This window comes from Maylandia zebra, linkage group LG16, assembly GCF_041146795.1.
Source record: "Maylandia zebra isolate NMK-2024a linkage group LG16, Mzebra_GT3a, whole genome shotgun sequence".
Taxonomy (NCBI): domain Eukaryota; kingdom Metazoa; phylum Chordata; class Actinopteri; order Cichliformes; family Cichlidae; genus Maylandia; species Maylandia zebra.
Genome location: NC_135182.1, coordinates 15,158,290 through 15,180,145, shown reverse-complemented (window position 1 = coordinate 15,180,145; position 21,856 = coordinate 15,158,290). Strand labels below are relative to the sequence as shown.

Sequence of the window (21,856 nt, the reverse complement as noted above, 5' to 3'; positions counted from 1 at the left end):
ACAATTAATAAAGAAACACTGTGAAATTTTTGAGGTACTTCAAACATTTGTGGTGTGATCTGCCATAAAACGAAAACAGGAATCAGTTATCTGGAACTTTCTGTTTCCTTGTATTTTTATCATATTAAACACGACTTTCTTTTCTGCTTTTATGCAAAGCTCAGTTGCACACCTGCTTTGTGAGGAAATGAAACATCAATGGTTTCTTTTTACAGCGCACATCTCGCCCTGCTGTCATCCAGCATCTACCATTTTACCTCATAGTGCAAGAAGGAAATCTGATGTGGAGGTAGGCACGTCTTATTTAGGTTTGCCAGGTATAAAGGGTTTAAATAATCAGGGAAAATACCAGCTAAATCCAGTGAAAACAACATATTAGTTGTAAAGATTACAAGCTGAAATGCATTAATGATGAGAGCAGAAGTTTGCAGACTTGGGATCAAGGTGAAAAGGGATAGTCCCACTTCCTTTTTGGGTTGTATAAAACAACAGCCAGGTTCAGACTCCAAAACAGACTTTTGAGAGAACCGCTTTAGGACGTTTAGTGCCAAAATACAGGTTTTAACCTTTTCTGTGACTCAGATCTGAGGTAGGAAGATCATTCTTTTTAATAGATGAACAGTCTTTGGAAGTGTTAAACCAACATATTCTTCTGTTACATGTAACTTCTTAAACTCCAATTAAATTTTGAAATAGTTTGCAAAGACTTTTCAACAGGGATCAATTGTGCAGCAGAAATAGTTTGATGCTTCTTATAATGCTTATGCAAAATGTTCTCTCAGTGTTGCTTATGTCCCGTTTTGGTGCCTTTATTCAAATGCATACTGTTTGTATGCACTTAAATAAAAGCCTGTAGGGATGTGTGCTGCAAATATATATATATATATATATATATATATATATATATATATATATTATGGAATGCCCTTTAGGAAAATATTATATATATATTCCAACCAAAGTCTGAATATATAGTATGATCTTTTGAATATATAGAATGAAACTTGAGTATATAGAATGAAACTTGAATATATAGAATGAAGCTTGAATATATAGAATGATCTTTTGAATATATAGAATGAAACTTGAATATATAGAATGATCTTTTGAATATATAGAATGAAACTTGAATATATAGAATGATCTTTTGAATATATAGAATGAAGCTTGAATATATAGAATGATCTTTTGAAAATATAGAATGAAGCTTGAATATATAGAATGAAACTTGAATATATAGAATGATCTTTTGAATATATAGAATGATCTTTTGAATATATAGAATGAAGCTTGAATATATAGAATGAAACTTGAATATATAGAATGATCTTTTGAATATATAGAATGATCTTTTGAAAATATAGAATGAAACTTGAATATACAGTGGGGCAAAAAAGTATTTAGTCAGCCACCGATTGTGCAAGTTCCCCCACCTAAAACGATGACAGAGGTCAGTAATTTGCACCAGAGGTACACTTCAACTGTGAGAGACAGAATGTGAAAAAAAAATCCATGAATCCACATGGTAGGATTTGTAAAGAATTTATTCGTAAATCAGGGTGGAAAATAAGTATTTGGTCAATAACAAAAATACAACTCAATACTTTGCAACATAACCTTTGTTGGCAATAACAGAGGTCAAACGTTTACTATAGGTCTTTACCAGGTTTGCACACACAGTAGCTGGTATTTTGGCCCATTCCTCCATGCAGATCTTCTCGAGAGCAGTGATGTTTTGGGGCTGTCGCCGAGCAACACGGACTTTCAACTCCCGCCACAGATTTTCTATGGGGTTGAGGTCTGGAGACTGGCTAGGCCACTCCAGGACTTTCAAATGCTTCTTACGGAGCCACTCCTTTGTTGCCCGGGCGGTGTGTTTTGGATCATTGTCATGTTGGAAGACCCAGCCTCGTTTCATCTTCAAAGTTCTCACTGATGGAAGGAGGTTTTGGCTCAAAATCTCACGATACATGGCCCCATTCATTCTGTCCTTAACACGGATCAGTCGTCCTGTCCCCTTGGCAGAAAAACAGCCCCATAGCATGATGTTTCCACCCCCATGCTTCACAGTAGGTATGGTGTTCTTGGGATGCAACTCAGTATTCTTCTTCCTCCAAACACGACGAGTTGAGTTTATACCAAAAAGTTCTACTTTGGTTTCATCTGACCACATGACATTCTCCCAATCCTCTGCTGTATCATCCATGTGCTCTCTGGCAAACTTCGGACGGGCCTGGACATGCACTGGCTTCAGCAGCGGAACACGTCTGGCACTGCGGGATTTGATTCCCTGCCGTTGTAGTGTGTTACTGATGGTGACCTTTGTTACTTTGGTCCCAGCTCTCTGCAGGTCATTCACCAGGTCCCCCCGTGTGGTTCTGGGATCTTTGCTCACCGTTCTCATGATCATTTTGACCCCACGGGATGAGATCTTGCGTGGAGCCCCAGATCGAGGGAGATTATCAGTGGTCTTGTATGTCTTCCATTTTCTGATGATTGCTCCCACAGTTGATTTTTTCACACCAAGCTGCTTGCCTATTGTAGATTCACTCTTCCCAGTCTGGTGCAGGTCTACAATACTTTTCCTGGTGTCCTTCGAAAGCTCTTTGGTCTTGGCCATGGCAGAGTTTGGAGTCTGACTGTTTGAGGCTGTGGACAGGTGTCTTTTATACAGATGATGAGTTCAAACAGGTGCCATTCATACAGGTAACGAGTGGGGGACAGAAAAGCTTCTTACAGAAGACGTTACAGGTCTGTGAGAGCCAGAGATTTTCCTTGTTTGAGGTGACCAAATACTTATTTTCCACCCTGATTTACGAATAAATTCTTTACAAATCCTACCATGTGAATTCATGGATTTTTTTTTTCACATTCGGTCTCTCACAGTTGAAGTGTACCTCTGGTGCAAATTACTGACCTCTGTCATCATTTTAAGTGGGGGAACTTGCACAATCGGTGGCTGACTAAATACTTTTTTGCCCCACTGTATATAGAATGTATGAACCTCATTTTTAGAGATGATGTGTTTCTGAATTCTCTGCCTTTACAAAATGGCATCAGCTGAACTATTTCAGTACTTTTTAGAGCTTGACAACTGTTTTGCGACAGCTGTTCAAATTGCAAATGGTAGAAATAATTTGAATTTATACTACATCACCTTGAAGAACACGTTTTCATTATTGCAACATTTCTAGTGCTCATGAATAATGTTCAACAAAATGTTTCTGGGAGAAGATTATGCACACTTCTTGAGGGAATTTATCAATCACTGATGGAGATGTCAACTGAGCTAACACTTCGAGCAGAAGCTGAAGCACATGTTATGGGCTCATTATATCATTCTACATCTCAAAGAGGAAGGTCAAGGTAAGTGATAAAAATGGAAACAAATTCATTCATAATGTGTATGGCACTTGAAAGAGTCAAGAGATGGCAAACAAGATAATGAATGCAAGAAATAAGAAAGAAGTTAACATATTTCTTCTTTTGTTTCTAACTCTTTTAGGTACAACATACCAGCTACTGAGCTGACTGATATGCGAGACTTGGGGTTTAGTTGGATGGCCATATCTCAAATGTTGTCAGTAAATGTTCGAACACTGTACAACCACAGGATACAACTAGTGGACTATGGAAATTTGCAATTTGAACAGCTGTCGCAAAACAGTTGTCAAGCTCTAAAAAGTACTGAAATTGTTCAGCTGATGCCATTTTGTAAAGGCAGAGAATTCAGAAACACATCATCTCTAAAAATGAGGTTCATACATTCTATATATTCAAAAGATCATTCCATATATTCAAGTTTCATTCTATATATTCAAAAGATCATTCTATATATTCAAGTTTCATTCTATATATTCAAAAGATCATTCTATATATTCAAGTTTCATTCTATATATTCAAAAGATCATTCTATATATTCAAGTTTCATTCTATATACAAATTTTGCTTTTCTTTTGAGACAAAAAAGCGTCTTGTAAATGCTACATTTTATCTGTTTTAGATTATGGTGATCTGCTGTACATGAATGCTTCCGCCCAGTGTCTTCATAAGATTGACTCAGTTTATCATGCCTCCTTATGGTTTATTACAAACTGTAGGGCCTTGACCCATTGTTGTGATCTGTACGCTCGAGTGGGATGGCCTTCGTTGTCCTCCAGGAGGTTTGCTCACTGGTGCATCTTTATTTATAAGGCCCTGCTTGGACAAATGCCCACCTACATTTGCGATCTGCTCACACGGAGAAGTACTGTTTCTTACAGCCTGCGTTCAAGCGATCTTTTATTGCTCAATGTTCCATTTGCCAGAACTGAACTGGGAAAGAGGGCTTTTACTTATGCTGCCCCTTTCACATGGAACATGATGCAAAAAGACTGGAAGATAGCAGATCTTATTTCATTAAATGCTTTTAAGTCCAGATTGAGAGAGCCAGAGAAAAATGTTTTTAAAATGTAATTGTTATTTATAATATGTATGTAACTTTGTAATTTCAACGTGTTGTCGCCTCTTGGCCAGGACTCCCTTGCAAAAGAGGTTTTTAATCTCAATGGGACTTTTCCTGGTTAAATAAAGGTTAATAATAATAATAATATATTCAAAAGATCATTCTATATATTCAAGTTTCATTCTATATATTCAAGTTTCATTCTATATATTCAAAAGATCATTCTATATATTCAAAAGATCATTCTATATATTCAAGTTTCATTCTATATATTCAGACTTTGGTTGGAGTATATATATATAATATTTTCCTAAAGGGCATTCCATAATATATATATATATATATATATATATATATATATATATATATATATATATATATATATCCGTATCACATGTTAAATTCCCTTTACTCTCACTGCATACATCTTCTGAATATGTGCTCTTTCTTGCAGCCATGCTTTGTGAAGGCAGATTGCTGATCATGACCTACTGTGAATTTGAAGAGCTGGACTCCCTTCCTTCTAAGCCAGCTTTCCAGAATTCTTATGGGTCACAGAAAGCAGCTGCTGCCCTCATACCAGGTTCCACCAGACATGCTCCGCTTGTTCATCACAATTCCCCGGAGCAGATAACTACAGACAACCGAAGGGCTTCAGCTGAGTTGTACATTTCTCCTTTGCAGTCCTTAAATCTTCAGAGAGCTCATCTAGGCAGGCAGATCTCTCGAGAGATAGAGATCCCGGCCCAAGCTCACTCAGGTGGCGATACCCCTTTCTTGGTTCCCTCGTTCTGTCAGAGCTTTTGCAAAAACTACAGTGACCTTCATATTGCAGGTGACCAAGTGCTGCCTCTCTCAGCTAATAATTGCGAGCTGAGGGTGTGTGCCAATGTACCGGATGTCGGTCCCTTTATCCAGTCTTGTGATGTGCCCCCAGCTGTGGAAGATTCCCTCCAAGGACACGAAGCTCGGGATGGGATGCTGTTTCCACTGAGGGGAGGTTCGAATCGGTGGAGACTGGGGAGCGGCCGTGATCGGAGCTTTTTGCTCCAGGAGCATGAAGGTCCATTTTCCAACTCCCTTCTGAATCACTACCTGGAGCAAAAACTCCTGGATCTGTATCAGCAATACATGATGGAGAATATGGCAAGAGAAGGAGCCCCTGGTTCAGACTCTGACGCAAGTGCCATTTGCCCTTTACTGGGCTCAGAGCTGGTCCTCACCAGCCTGGACCAAATCACTTTGCAGCTCAGCCGGGAGGGCAACATGGAGGCCGGCTTGGCCAAGGACATGGTCCTGAGCTGCTTCCTGCGAGTCGCTGGTGATATGCAGTCAAGTGAGATCAGTACTCCCTTTCTGCAGATTTCTAATGAGGCATCCAGGGAGCAACTCACAGAGAGTAATGAGTGACCCCACTGTCAAGGAACTCCTTCATTCAATACTGCCTTTCATTTCAGTACAACACTGAAAAAACCCAGGATTGGACTGAAAACCACATTTTTATTTTATTAGCTCTTGAGAAGATGTTAAATGAGAGTTCTACGTGGGATTATGCAGTAATTACCTGGAAAATGTGCCGTATTTATGCATCCTAAATTGAATTTGCAGTGATGACACTGGGATCTGTGTTTACCTGTCTTTAGTGCAGCTTTAACTTTCTAAAGAAAATAAAAACAGGAACTGAAAACTGAAACCGCTGCTTCCCGTTTTTCAAAAGAACATCGATGGTCTAGCAGAACAACATGAAATCAAAAACAGCATGCTGCCTCATTATGTATTATGTGCAGCCACATCTAAGATCATTTTGCATGCTTAATGATCACTGATTAATTAGATTTGACTTTTATTTTTCACGAAGGAAACAAGGCTGTTTATGATGAAACTAGGAGGGAAGACACTGAATTTGCAACAAATATCCAAAAGTGCAGCCTTGAAATGCCCTTCGATCAACACGCTGTAATTCTAGGCTTCACACAGCAACTTCATCGGCTCTGTTACCTAAAAATGTAGCTGTAACCAAGTGCTGCATGAGTCGTTTGTTACCCCAGTCTCCCCATCAGGACTGCAGATGTAAAGAATTTGATTTCATGATGTCTGAGCAGCACATGAAAAGAGAATACATGCTTTAACGAAACAGATTTTCTATTAATTCAAAAGTCATCATCCAGGAGTGTAATTGCTCCTTAAGAATGAAAAGAAAACTCCACGAGCTGACTATTTCCCCCTCCTCCACTCTTCCTTGAACTCAGCTGTATGATGAGGACAAAGATGAATCAAGACTGCTGAAAATCATTGAAAGAAAACAAAGGCACTTTTGTACATCTCATGTCATTTATTCTCTTGTCTTGCAGATCACCTTTCCCCTTACTGACTCATCCACAGATTAATATCCCACCCTTGATGAAATTACTTATATTATAATGTGACTTATGAATGCTCCCTCTATCTCTATGTGTCATTTTATGTGTTATGTAGCCAATTAGAGACATTTAATAACCCCTAAGGACTCTAATTAGTTTATATAATTGTCCTTTTGATCGTCTGACTCTCTGATGTTAGCATGAAATACTATAGATCATGGTTTTGGAGGCTACTCTGAAATCCATTTAAATGATGACTTTAGGGGGGTCGGATTCTTGCCTCCTTAAGTAATTAGAGAGAGGATCCCTCTAAAAATCAGTCACCTGAAGCACGATTCGGAGTTCCTCTGTGAGCTGTAGAAAAAGGCTCTGACCGTCTAACTGCCCGCTGTTCTGACCTACTCCCACAAACCTTTCTGATCTTCTGCAAACCCATTCACAGCCAGACCCAGCGCTTCATCCTCCATCCCCGCCGCACTGCCGTTTACTGATAACCTGTTGTTTAACCTCGGACTTCTCTTCACCTGCTCAAATAGATGTTATCTAGTATCCTCGGTTACTGGCTTCTTTCAGGAAAAAGTTGTTTACATCTCTGAGAAATCATACTTGGATTTTTTTTATAGCTCAGTCCTTTAGGTCATTCCTCTTTTATCATGTTTCCATGCCTCAGTGTCTTTCGCTTATTATGTTTTATTTTAAATGAGCTGTTATTGTAGCTGAATGTAGTTATAGTTTCTCATCTTGTTGCGTGCTCATCACTCCTTGCCAGTGCACGGTGGAATCATAAGTAATCGTCCGCTGAGAGCCTACAGGTGGGAGCTGGGGTGTTAACAGTAGGTTTGATTTGTTGGAGGGAGAGATTGGAAAATGGGAGAGTTTGTCTGGAATATGATGTGAGGAGAGTGACACATGTTGCCGTATGTATGCAGTTCAGCTCGAGCTGACTTGAATTAACTCACGGGTTTGGCTCCATTTGTGCTGTTTTTGAGTTACTGCTACTCTTTTGTTCACTTCTCAGTCTTTGAGTTGAATAGTTTTCTGTCTTATTAATGGATAACTTTTCCCTAAACTTACTTCTGAAACTCTCCTTGAGAGAAAATCTGAGAAGAACTGGAGTCATAAAGCGCTGATAATCTTATCTAACTGTCTGGCTGAATCAATGGTAGAGCAAGGTTGTGTAGGAGCTTTACATATTTATTTCTAAAGCTTCTTTAATTCAGGGTGGTTTAATAAAGTCATGATGTGAGGTTAAAGTTCCCCTTGACTTAAATCTGTGCCCATGTATTTTACTCAGATGTGCTTTTTTGCTCATTTTTATTCCTTTAACTTTCACACTTTGCTGGGTGAAAGTCAGTAAGCGATCAAAAATTGATATCTGGTGTAAGAAATTGTTGCCCTTAAAAAGCAACAGTTCTTTGAGGTGGACATTGAAAGAACTGGATAATTGGCAGGTAGGTTGTTCTCTTCACCTTGGGGTACTTGTACACAGTTTTTGTCGATATCTGCCCTCATGTAATCCCAGACTAAGTGATGATCACGACGCTATGAGGGGCATATTCTTCTGTCAGGGGCACATCCTTCTTTGGAGGGGTACTCGAGCCTGTGAGGGTTTAGCTGAGGGTTGTTTTTTTTTTATATGGCTGTAACTGTATTTTTTTTGGAGTTGTTGTCATGTTGCAGAAAGAACTTGAAGGCTTTTTGGACATTTATCTGTTTGCTCAACTTAAAATGATGTTTGAAACCACACATGGGAATGCTTATGATCACATTTAGTTTGAAAACCAAATGTTATCAAGTATTAATTTCTTGTGCACTATTCATATAATGTGAATTTCTGCATGTTTGGAGTATTGAGTGTTTCCCATGCATCTAAGCAGTATATTTCAAAGCCCAGGACAATTGTTTAAATTCTGAAATTAAACAAATTGGGTTTCATGATATAGCTCCAGGCATTCAAATCTTTATTTATTCTCTTACAAAAAAAGAGCTTCACTGATTTTCTTGTAAGTCTTGCAGTTTGATAATCAGTCACAAGGGGGAAGCATTGCCACCTAACTTAATCCTCATGGCTTTGCCCCTCTATACCTTTTATTCCCCCTTTTCACCTCCTCCTTACAGTCAGTGTCTATCCAGCCAGTTAATGTCCTCTATCTTGTGCACCCTTTTACTCTGACTCTATGATGTCATCAGGACTGGGGTGTAAATCTGTTCAGATAAGGATAAGCATATCTACACCACAAGATTTATTTTTGGAAAATATTGCACATGTATAATTTTTAGCAGGGCTGGACAATGTTTTTGCACATTCTTTTCACCCTTTTTTTCTCCACTTTCAAAGACCAGCGGCTCCAGTGTAGCCATGGCCTTCTGATCCAGTGTTTGATCAACTTCCTTGTTTCCTTTCCAAACAGAAAGCCACAGGAGGAAAATGTGTTTACCGAGCTGAGTGCCGCAGTCGGAGCCCTGTGAAGTCTCAAGGCCAGAGAGACACATGTTTGGTATTTCTGCTTCTATCTGGACTGAACATTCCAGGTACATGTTAAAGGAACAAAGTTCTTACAGACCTAAACACAAACGCTCACATATAAATATGATTCACCCAATGCCAAGCCCGGCAGCGTGAGCACATTCAAATAAACTAATTTCCACAGACCTTGGAGGAAAAAAAAGAAGAAAAACAGACCTGTTGTTCCAGCAGAGGTTATAAGAATTGTTTGAAGGGCTGAAGGTAACACCACATAAAGCAGTATCTCACAGTCTGTTTACCTAGAGACCCTCAAATTCACCGTTCACACAAATTATGCACGCTATTTACATTTTCTTCTCAGCAGATTTATAATTTACAGATTTTATTTTACTCGTTTGGTTTCAAATGCTTTACAAGTAGAAGGACAAAGAGTTCAAAAAAATTGCTATGTGGAGTTTTTTTTTTCTTTAAGGGAAGGAATGGTTTTTGGAGAAAACATGAATAAAGAAGACAGACGGAGAGTGGTGAAAACACATGCACGCACATGCACTTCTCTCATGGCCTAGCAATGAAACTAACGGGGAGGTTGAAGTGTTGGAGTGTCTTTCAGAGGTTCATAAAGTAATTTCCTTGTCACAAAGAGCTTTTAACATGGAGGGCAGTGGAGGCAAGGCCATGGGATTTTATATCAAAACCAAGGTCCCGGATACACTCTCACTATTGTGGCTTTAATGCCTTTCGCACTCTGTGGCTTCCCTTTATTTAAAAAGCTTTTACTATGCGGCCTTGTTAATTGGAACAGCCACGTATGTTTACATTTCTTTTTGTGACTTTTCATAATTTGTTAGCGCCTACTAAAAGTCAAGATCTTTTGGGTTCTTCAAAGATTTACACACAGACTCACACGCATGCAGGAAAACACGTAAACGCACACACAAGTGGAAGCATTTCAGACTACAGCTGGTGTATTGAAGCACTTAATTCGATTAACATTTGTTCAGAAGCTCAACTTCGCTTGAGCGATTGCCTTTTTTTTTTCTTAGATTATATTCAGTGGATTGACCTAATGAACAAGAGGCAGCATGCAGGAACATTAAATGGCAGCCCTGCTCTGTAACTGTCTGATTGACACTGGGAGATATACGTGGTGGAACGGGAGAACACACATTTCCTGGTCGGTTAGCTGCTCAAGGCTGCAGAGAGCCCGCAGTGAAGCGGGTGACCTTGGTTAAGCTGGAGCAGACAGAGAGCGACCTTGAGAGACAGCGGTGCAGCAGGATCTGGCTCTCAAAGAGCTGGAAAACATAATGCGTTCATGTTTGAGTATATATCACAGAACTCAGAATGTGGACAGCATGTGGCTCTGAAAACAGATTTTCCCCCACACGCTGTCCTTTACTGGATAGCTTATTATGTATTTCTGATTTCCGAGACATAACATTCATTTGTGGACCCGATCCTTGTTTTTCATCTTTAGATTCCTCAATTTCACAGATAGAGTAGCTTCAAAGTGTTTTTGGAGGTTCTTTTTTTCTTCTCCACTCGTCAAAGCACTACTGTGTTCTCATGTGTTTGTCTTTGATTACAACTTTGATCACTGTCAGTGACAGCACGCGCACACACTGACCTGTCCATCTGGAGATTTTGATGAACATTTTCTTTCACCCCTTCTTATATCATCTCTGTTGTTATCAGTTTGTGCATCCTTTGTGTACTTGTTTGTCAGATGGTTTAGCTTACAGAGCAAAAAATCAACAGTGTCTTTTTATTATCTATCCTTCCACACAAGTCCAGTAACATTTGACTTTAATGAAATGGGGAAAAAAGTATACATAATTTCACTTTTTGGTTTGTAAAGAGGCTACAAACAATAGGTTCTCAAACTGGCATGTAAAATAATGCATAAGACACACGGAAAGAAATACAAAGTGCATTTTTTATTTGAAACTTGTACATTTTTCATGGACGGTATTCTTTGATTGATTAATGTAAAAAGTAACGGAAGCAAAACACAACCAAAAGTTTGACCATTGTGCTGAATATTTACTTTCTGAGGGCAAACCCCATCAGGCTACATCATGTGCAAATAAATACTGAAATTCGCACATAAACAAACCATACAAATCTCATGCCCTATCATGTGTGTAATGGCTGCTATACACACACCTGTGTCTTACTATGCTAATGCACATGTTGGCAGACAATACACAATATACAAGCAATATACAGATAATAATGAATAAGATAATGAATACAGAGTGCAGCTGTGTGTGGCGGCTCACATAGCAAACACTACACAACTTGTCAGACACTTTTTTTAGGCACATGTTGCTACTACTTCAGAACAACCTTAATTCTTTATAATAATAATGGATTGGATTTATATAGCACTTTTCAAGGCACCCAAAGCGCTTTACAATGCCACCATTCATTCACACACTGGTGGAGGCAAGCTACAGTTGTAGCCACAGCTGCCCTGGGGTAAACTGACAGAAGCGAGGCTGCCATATCGTGCCATCGCCCCCTCTGGCCAACACCAGTAGGCGGGAGGGTAAAGTGTCTTACCCAAGGACACAGCGACCAGGACAGAGAGCCCGGGGATCGAACCGGCGACCTTCCAGTTACAGCTGCTCATTTATCAGTTTCACAACATCCATGATGTGAAACTGTCACATCTCTCCACCTCATCTCAAGATCTGGTGACCGTGTAGGCCATTTAAGTACAGTGAACTCATTCACATGTGGAAGAAACCAGTTTGACATGGTTGGAGCTTTGAGACATGCAGCCATCAGAAGATGGGTACCACCGTGACCATAAAGGAATGCACATGGTCAGCAATTATACTATATACAGTGACCATATAGTGTACGTCATGAATGAAAGTGAGCCTTCAATGTATAAATCTTGATACTGGTCAGTTATGTATGAGCGTGATAGTTTAAGGATAGAAGCTGCTGTATCTGGTAGTTTTGGTGTAAACAGCTCTTCAACCTTGGCTGGAGGGAAGGTGAAAAAATCCCATACAAGATGTTGGATATCTGTAACGATGCAGTTTTTTTGTTCTTACATAATACCTTAATCACAGGTGATCGAATGTAGCCCCCCTCGTCCTTGCTGCTCTGTTTGCTCTCCACTGTTTGCTGTAGTCAGTTTCTGCACTGCTTTCTGGCTGCGCCACATCAGAGTATGATGGATGTGCACAAGATCCTGATTGCAGTTTAGAGCTGGCTCAGCAGCTCCTGTGGTAAATCATACTATGCAGTCCAAGTTCATGTGAATACAATCTGATTTTCACAACAGTCCATGAAATGTGTGAAAGCTGTTCTGGGAAATGTTATTCAGTGACTGCTGTTCTGGAAACTGTCTCATAAACGATGGAATGAGCGCTCTGTGGTCAGTATCTGGTTGACGATAAAGACATAGTGCTTCAAGTTTAATTCTGCATGGCAAGTGTTGGTACTAAGTTGTGTGATGAGAGTTTAAAAAACACAGATGTTTCCATCCTTGCTTTGACTGGCTGATGACACAGTGTCCTCCAAATCTTCTTGTCTCTGCTCAGCCATATTTCTTATTATTTTTTACATTTTATTTTTTGAAGTTGTAAGCATCCTTTGTGTCAGCTGACATTGTGCTTTCATCTGCTTGAATCTGCTTTGCTACCAGCGGTATACTGGCAGGTATCACCACAGTCGTCTTCATTCACTGCTGCTTTCAGGTTGCGCCGATGCACTTGTGTTTCATAAAAATCTTTTCTTTTGTACTTTTCCTTTGATCAGGCACAAGTATTTTCATGGTTACATGAAAGCTGGAGGCAATGATGCAATATTCTGCGCATGCACAAATTCATAAATTGGAAGCTTTCTCTTTACCAGATAGACAACTTTTCAGTTTTTCTAGTGACAACCAAGCGTGCCTGTAGTGCACCAGGGCGTGATGTTTCTAATTAGGATGTGGTTGCCTTTCCTCTTTTCCCAGAATGCCTTACTTTGTTGTCATAACTCTTTTTTCCTCTCTCTCTGCAGACGTCTCTAGCACTATATTGGCTTTTTGCTTTCAGTTTCCCCCCCTTTTTTCATGTATGGGGTTCTACTTTCTTGTTATTCAGAATCAGAGGTTGTAGGTCCCTCCGGAATAGGCAGTAAAAACTCACTGGCTCACATTTTCTGAAGTTGCATTTCACAGGCTGGCTTATTAAGCAACACACAGGTTTCCACAATCTCTGGGAGAATGTTCACCATCAGCAGGGGAGCCTTTGACCAATCTCCCTCTGGGTGATATGGTGTTCTTCTTGAGCCTACAATGTTCCAGCTGGATGAACAGCTGATTTTCTAACTCAAAACTTAGGGTATAGTCATCAAATATCTTGATGTCTTCTATCTTGTCTGATTTTGATGTTTTATAGATTCGTACAAATCATGTGAAATGGGATATTATCAATATATTTTCAACACAACATTGTTTTTTTTTCTCCTGGACAGATCATCCAGACACTCTGAGTGCCGAGTAGTGACACTACTGCTAGGGGATGTTTCATTGTGTCTGCTGGGCCTTTAAGGAGCTGAGGATGACTTGCTAAAAGCTTTTTAATCACCGTGATATGGAAAACAGATCGTGTCTCTCAAAGGTCAAAGGTATATTCAAAACACTATTCCGATCCTCTCCTGTGGGTCCCAAGTCATAACAAAGGCTGTCAGATGTATTCTCTCAACTAAGAAGCAGTAATGACAGGCCTTACTTGATCCAAGAGAGAAAACAGAGAGTTGCTTCCCAAACCATCCATGATGGAATAAACAGGCTTCTTTCTCCTGTTACGATGGGAGTCTGTTTGTTCTTGGATCCAGCCTCAAGTACAGGAACAGCTGGTTTCAGCGCTGCCATGCTTCATTTTTTAACGCTGAAGGTTGCTACTTTGTTGCGTGAAGTCAGTGACGCTCTGTTGTGAGTGTGTGAAAGACAAGGTTGGCAGTAATCAAGCTACTGAAATCTGCGACAGGTAGACAAGCCCATAGTTGAGTATAAATGGTAAGTGGCCTGGTACTTATATAGCGCTTTTCTACTACAAGCTTCGTCACCCAATCACACACACACACATACATTCATACAAGAAATCCCAAAAATCCCAGTCTCAGCTGACTGCAGGTTTCCCCAAACTTATAAACAGTAGATTTACATGATGACTGAAACTAGCACCACTGATGAACAATGGTTTGTGAGGTCTCTTGGTCATTAATATGCAAATTGTCATGACCATTGATCAACAACCACTGATCAAACAAACAAGAACATCATATCAAGAAGGCCCTGAGTAAATATCATTATCCTAGCTGGACATTTGTCAAAGCTGGGAAGGCACCTGAAGAAAGCGCCAGATGATCCAGCAGAGAAGAAGGACAACTGCTGCCTAAGTAAGAAAATCCTGAGTGACGCCTTATGTGTTGGAAGTATTGGAACAGCTAAGATGCATTTTGTCTAAACACTACATCTCTTTGGCTTTCAAACCCCAAAACACGCTGCGCCAAAAAAAAAGATCAGATTCCCCGACACAAACAGAGTAATGTAGCGTATGCTGGTAAGTGTCAGGAGGATTGCTGTGATTTATACATCGGGGAAACCAAACAACCTCTGTTTAAGTGGATGCCATAACATAGAAGAGCCACCTTGTCAGGCTAGGTCTCTACATTTACACCTAGAGGCCAGTGGACACTCTTTCAATGATGAGGATGTACACAGGAACGCTGGTTTGAGCGGGGAGTCAAGAAGGCCATTTACGTGGAGAAAGAAAGGTCTGAATCAGGGAGGGTGCCTAAGGGTACACCTTTCACCATCTTAAAATGCTGTGATTGCAGATATTCAGATATGTTATAATACAAATAAACAAATTCTTTACTTGAACAAGGAAAGACACAAGTTGCAGCGATTATTCAGCTTCACATTGCAGGAATAGTATAGATGAACTGTAAGATGAAGAAAGCTTTATTTTACAGTTGGCAGTATGAAAAACATGCTAAAGGGGTATGCTTAAAAGGTATCCCCGTGTGTCAGAAAACAATGCTGTTGTCTCTTGCATTTATATATAACATCTTGACATAGTATGCACCAAGCTGGGAGTGAGAATGAGCTGTCTTTTCTAACCCATAACATACAGAGTCAAAAGCTAAAATAAGATATGGTGTTTACTACATATAACATGTAGCGACCAATGTAAGAGATGCCAAGGTAGCCTGGCAAAGATTGCCTCATATAAACAGGAAGTTCATCAAGTTCAGCAGGCATTTAGAGGAGGCCTTGGCCTTGGCAAAAGAAAACATGTATAGAAAGCAACACCCTGAAGAGCGAGGAAAAAAATTACTGATACAAATAAAGTGTGGAGAGGAGGCAGAATGATGTGCCAAGCAAGGCCAATAGATGAACTTGAAAAGGCAGAAAAGAATAAAGGGTAATTGGAAAGAACTTCTAGATATAAAATTATATTAATACAGGCGGAATGTGGCTTGCTTTAAAACTATAGCCAGCTGTCGTAATTGAAGAACCAAGAATGTTTGTTTACATGCATGTTGTCATGCTATCAGATGGGGTTAATACAAACGGATATAGCCTTGAATAAACCTTTGTGAATCAGGGGCCCTAAAGTGGCTACAAGACAACCCCTGCAAGGGGAATGGTTTTGCAGGTGGTGGCCACGGATCATTGCTCTCTGCTTATCCTTCCTGACTGATTTCTTGCTAGTTTTACTTTTTACTTGAGTCCTTGTGATTGTTGGTAGCACGGGGCAGTACTTCCAGCCCATTCGTGTTCCACCAATAGTCCAACTCACCCATAAGTGACATCATAAGAAGGTCTGCTGTGTCTCCCATGACTTTCAAGTGCGTAGAAGAGATGCCAGGAGATGAGGTGTTACATGAGAAGACGTGGAGAGGGCCACAGAAGACCATTAACCTGGCAACACAATATGAGGAGCATTGCCAGAACCCTACAAAATGACCGGGCTGCTCATGTGTATGTTTGTGACCAAACTGAAATAATCAGATGAAGGTGGGAGGTCCTCCGGTGGAGCCAGTTCTCCCAGCCCCGCGCTCTTTAGCTCGACTGAAATTAACTAGAGAACACCAGAACTGGCAGGTTGCCCACTGGTACCCTGTTCACTTCATAGATAATGTTGCAGGCATCACATCATTCATCAGACTCTTAAGTCTGAACCTGCTCTTACCTGTAAAGAGAACGGGGCGCCAAGTTTGGCAGGTAGCAATCACCTGCCAAACTCGGCACCCACCCCCATATAACTTAATCAAAGACAGTCCCTAAAAGTTAAGAAATCACAATAAGCAATAGAGCTTAGGATCTCATGCAGGGTAGAGAAAAGTATTTAAAAAACAAAAGACAAGAAAATTCTACAGCTAAGGTGTCAGCTGCTTGAAGTCAGGTCACTTTCCAAGTACAGATACACTTTTTTTCTTATATATTTTATTGAAATTTAACCCATTTACTCAGTGAAGCGGGCAGCCATTGGGCGCCCGGGGAGCCGTGTGTAGGGACGGTACTTTGCTCAGGTGTACCTCATGGTAGCCGTTTAGTGGATTTGAACGCCCAACCTTCCGATCACGGGGCCACCACCCTACCTACTGAGCTATCCCTGCACCTTTTCCTTGTTTAATTAACAGCAACACTAAGTCTTTATCTGCCAAATGTAACTACAGCCGTTGATAAAAGAAAGAGAAGGAGGGTGATTAATTTTGATGCACTTCAAAAAAGAAAGTTTAATGCTTTGAGTTTGGAATATTGAAAGATTGAAAATGTTGCATTTTCAAGGCCTTGCAGATCTTTAACTGCACAATTATCAAGGAAGCAAAGCAAAGTCAGACAGCATGACTCACTGCCTGCCGGCGACTCACTTACAGAAATTTGAAAACGTCTTTGTTGTTCAAGGTGAGTAAGTTGAAGAAAAGAATGCCTCGCTGCCAAATTTAATGAGAATTTTTAGGGATGTGAATAAAAAATAATGTGTTTTATCTCTCAAACAGGAAACCAATTTCTTTCTAAATGTATTTCACCTATCAGCTACATTTTACTTGCCTTGATCCGTCCAACATCTCAGCCCCTCTACCCTCACCCACTCCTACGTCTCTTTGTGGCACGCCGGCATTGTTATTGGTGTCATAATTTACCTCTTTATGCAAACATGACCCTGTCCCCGATATGCCGGCAAAATATTCATACTGTAGTCACCGTGAGACCAATAAAGAATGAGATAGGAGGGACATAAATTATTTCTTCTTTGCTACGGTATTTCATATTTCACTCAGCTGCATTTCCTAGTATTGCAATATGCACATGCATTTATGCATGCATGCCTTACCTGCGTTTTCTTTATAGGCTCTACATGTGAGACAAAGGAGTGTGACATTGTTATGAAATAAATAGATCAAAGGACAGACAGAGATGAAAAGCAAGGACAGGTGTGCGGTGCAGGCATGAAGGCGAGTAAATGGGATACACAGGAGTCATGTGAGGCATTTATGCATTTGTATCGCTGGTAATTTAAGATGCTACCTTTTAGACCAACTACAGGAGTGCAGGCAGAGATAACTAGAATGAAGGCGTGTATTGCTGAAGTGAAGATGGTCTTAAGTAATGAAGAGACTAAATCGAATGAACCCCTCAGAGTGGCACAGAGGGACCATTGTGCTGTATGGATTTGGTAGCACTCATGGGTTTGACCTTGGCTGCCTCTCCCTCTTCTCCTCCCTCCTCCCTACACGTTAACCCACCCCCAGGGTCCCACTCAACCTTGGCTAATTAGCTCACATCCCAGTGGCACATGTTCAACACGCAATTTATCCACAGCAAGGACATAACAACTGCAGCGTCCCGCCTCTGTGCTGTTTCTCGTTTATTCTCTCATGTTACCGGCGCTACACTGTAGCTTGCTTATCTGTTTTTATTTAAGTATTATAACACAGTGCTGTAAAAAAAACAGTACAGCTTTCTCCCCAGTTTTTTTTTTTTTTGCATATTTGTCACTCGTTTCAGGTCATCAAAAAAATGTTGTTATTAGACAGAGATAACCTGAGTAAATGCGAACGGCAGTTTTTAAAGGATATTTAATTTATTTAAACCTATGTGGCCCTGTGTGAAAAGGGCCACATGTGGGTTACTGTGTGAAAAAGTAACCCAAACCTTATAACTGAGTGTACAGTGAGTCTTTCACATGGCTGTGGAGGAATTTTGTCCTACTCTGCAGATTTTTTTTTTTTAAATTTCAGACACATTTTTAAGCACGCTTCCTTGTCTCGTCAGTTCTGATTTGCCCCAGCTGTGTTTCCCTCCTGTTGTCCATTCCCCGATTGCTCCCTCTATGTATTTAAGCCCTGTGTTTCAGTTTGTCATGGTCGCGATCAGAGATGGGCAGTAACGCGTTACTTGTAACGCGTTACTGTAATCTGATTACTTTTTTCGAGTAACGAGTAAAGTAAGGGATTACTATTGCAAAATCGGTAATTAGATTACCGTTACTTTCCCGTAGGAACGCTGCGTTACTGCGTTACTAAAACCGTGATTTTTTGCCAGAATGTCTCACGACAGTGACGTAAGCGAGTGCGCCGTTAGTGACAACAGCTGTGTGCAGATCAACAATGGATCACATATCGAGTGCGGGAGAGAGTATGAGCATGCAGCGTTTAAAGCGTGGAAGTACTGACCTTACTTTGAGTTTGATTCCATAAAAAGTGACAAAAACATTAGCGTCCATCGTGCGTGGGAAGAAAACTTCTTTTTACAGCGAAAAAAAACCCTAAACTTCCAAGGAAGCACCAAGAGCGCAACGAGGTAATGGGAAACTCACAGAGACACTGCCGTATCCTTCCACTGACCGCTGCACACCTGCACCAGGGTAAACCTCCGCCTACTGCAGTCCTGCTTTACAGGTGAAAATAGAGCAACAGGACCGCTGAGTCTTTGACTTTATTTATGTTCTGCTGTGTTTTACTTGCATCTATTTGAAAGAGTGAGTGTAAACACAAAAAATTATTTTATTTTATGTGCTGGAATGTGCAGAAAATAGGTTTAAATGTTAAACTCATTTATTCAACTCAGAGAATGTTGCATATAATTAAATTTTTGCTTGATGCATAAAGTTAAAAGATTAAAAATGATAAAACAAGTTAAAAAAAGAGACTTTTCCATTTGATTACATTTTGTATGATGGATTATGTAGAAAAAGTAGAACTGGGCTGAAAGATCTATCGCTTTATCACCTCTTCAGGTTGTAAATCGTGTTTTTAAAAAGTAACTAAGTAACTAAGTAACTAAGTAATTAATTACTTTTGAAAATAAGTAATCAGTAAAGTAACGGGATTACTTTTTTGGGGAAGTAATCAGTAATTAGTTACTGATTACTTTTTTCAAGTAACTTGACCAACACTGGTCGCGATCTTCCCCCCTGGTTGTAAATAGTTTGGTGTTTTGATGTAAATAAATGTCTTATTTTGCTCTCTCTCATCGTTTGCCTTCGCTGGAGGGTCCGAGGGAGGGGCCGCTTCAGCCTTCCGTCTGTCTTCGCTGGAGGGTCCGAGGGACCGCTCCAGCCTTCGTCCGCCTTCGCTGCAGGGTCCGGGGGGACCGCTCCAGCCTTCCGTCTGTCTTCACTGGTGGGTCCGAGGGACCGCTTCAGCCTTCCGTCTGTCTTTGCTGGAGGGTCAGAGGGAGGGACCGCTTCAGCCTTCCGTCTGTCTTCGCTGGAGGGTCCGAGGGACCGCTCCAGCTTTCATCCGCCTTCGCTGGGGGGTCCGAGGGACCGCTCCAGCCTTCGTCGTCTTCGCTGGAGGGTCCGAGGGACCGCTCCAGCCTTCGTCTGCCTTCGCTGGAGGGTCCGAGGGACCGCTCCAGCTTTCATCCGCCTTCGCTGGGGGGTCCGAGGGACCGCTCCAGCCTTCGTCTGCCTTCGCTGGAGGGTCCGAGGGACCGCTCCAGCTTTCATCCGCCTTCGCTGGGGGGTCCGAGGGACCGCTCCAGCCTTCGTCGTCTTCGCTGGGGGGTCCGAGGGACCGCTCCAGCCTTCCGTTTCCACTGGAGGATCCAAGGGGCCTGTCCAGCCATCAGCGTCGCCTGCAGAACAGCAGCCGGTGCCGTATGCGCTGGGCATGAATCAAACATTTTCTTTGGGGTTACATGTTTTAAATGTTTGATTTTTGGGTGGGGGGAACTGTTACGATTCGGTGTTGTCAGTGTTTTGTTTTAGGCGTGACTGTTATGTTGCCTGTTTTACTTTGAAGGTCTGTATCTCAGTGTGTTCAGTTTACGCTTCCTTGTCTCGTCAGTTCTGATTTGCCCCAGCTGTGTTTCCCTCCTGTGGTCCATTCCCTGATTGCTCCCTCTATGTATTTAAGCCCTGTGTTTCAGTTTGTCATGGTCGCGATCTCCCCCCCGGTTGTAAATAGTTTGGTGTTTTGATGTAAATAGCTGTCGATACTTTCGTTTTGGTATATCTTTGTGGAAAACCGTAGTAGTTATTTATCTATTTATTTCCCCTCTGCGAATTGCTGCCTTATTGTGGTAGAAGGGTTTGTATATCCCAGGGATCCCAGGGGCAAACTGGTCCTGGGTGAGGGACCAGACAAAGAATGATTCAGAAGACTGGGGCCCTGCCCTGGAGCCAGGCATAGGTAGGGTGCCTGAGGCCTTATTCCATGGGGCCCGGATGGGCGCAGCATGAAAAGGGACATGAGCCCATCCTCCTGCAGGCCCACCACCTACAGGAGGTGCCATAGTGTTTGGGTGTCTTGTGTGCACCGATGGATGGATGTTTTCTTTATTTTTTTAGCCATTAAAAGTTGGACTTGCTGGTGTGTTTTGGATCATCTTCCTGCTGCATGACTCCAGTGAGCTTGACTTTTAGAGCACAAAATGATGGTCAGACATTCTCCTTTACGATTTCCTGGCGGAGAGGAGAGTTAGTGGTTCTAATAATTACAGCAAGTCATCCTGAAGCAGACCCAGACCATCACACTACCTCCACCTGTTGTTAAGGTTATCTTTATATGAAATGCTGTATTAGACTCAAACCTCCCAAAAAGTTCAGCTTTTGTTTCGTCAGTCCACAGAATATTTTACTTTTAGTCTTTTCTTTGGAAGATGTGAAACAAACCTTTGGGGCTTTTTTGGTCAGTAGTGGTTTGGTCAGCTCTCCTGAACTCTGGCCTTAAACGAGGCAAGTGAGGTCTGCATTTCTTTGATGTTGTTCTGGGTTCTTCTGTGACATCCTGGATGAGTCATTGATGAACTATTAGAGTACTCCACTCCTCAGCAGGTTCACTACTGTTTCAAGATTTCTGTAATTGTGGGTAATGGCTCTCACTGTGGGTCACTCTATACCATAGGTGTCAAACTCTGGCCCGTGGGCCAAATTTGGCCCACAGCCTAATTACATTTGGCCCGCGAAGCCATACCAAATTATTATTAGAGCTGGCCTACTGGTATTATACAGCTAATATATATATTGTTTAGTATTAAGCTTTGCTTGTTCCATATTCAGTTTTTCAGCAAAACTTGTTTGAGTCCATAAGAAAAGAATCATTCTTATATCTGGAGGA

The 21,856-nt window shown here is 41.1% G+C and overlaps 1 protein-coding gene across 2 annotated transcripts; it reads left to right on the top strand.

Moving 5' to 3' along the window:
* Positions 1-202: 202 nt before the first annotated feature.
* Positions 203-6,137, top strand: LOC101477740 (TLR adapter interacting with SLC15A4 on the lysosome). 2 transcript variants are annotated; one of them, XM_076874838.1, is made up of 2 exons: positions 203-289; positions 4,899-6,137. In XM_076874838.1, the coding sequence occupies exon 2, from the start codon at positions 4,901-4,903 to the stop codon at positions 5,852-5,854; it is 954 nt and encodes a 317-aa protein (XP_076730953.1). In that variant the 5' UTR covers positions 203-289; positions 4,899-4,900; the 3' UTR covers positions 5,855-6,137. The 2 variants fall into 2 exon arrangements, with proteins under 2 accessions (XP_076730953.1, XP_004551299.1); XM_004551242.3 differs by lacking the exon at positions 203-289 and adding an exon at positions 501-589.
* The last annotated feature ends 15,719 nt before the right edge of the window (positions 6,138-21,856 follow it).

What these genes read in the sequence shown, in the direction of transcription:
- LOC101477740 (XM_076874838.1), top strand. Translation starts at nt 4,901, where the DNA reads ATGCTTTGTGAAGGCAGATTGCTGATCATGACCTACTGTGAATTTGAA.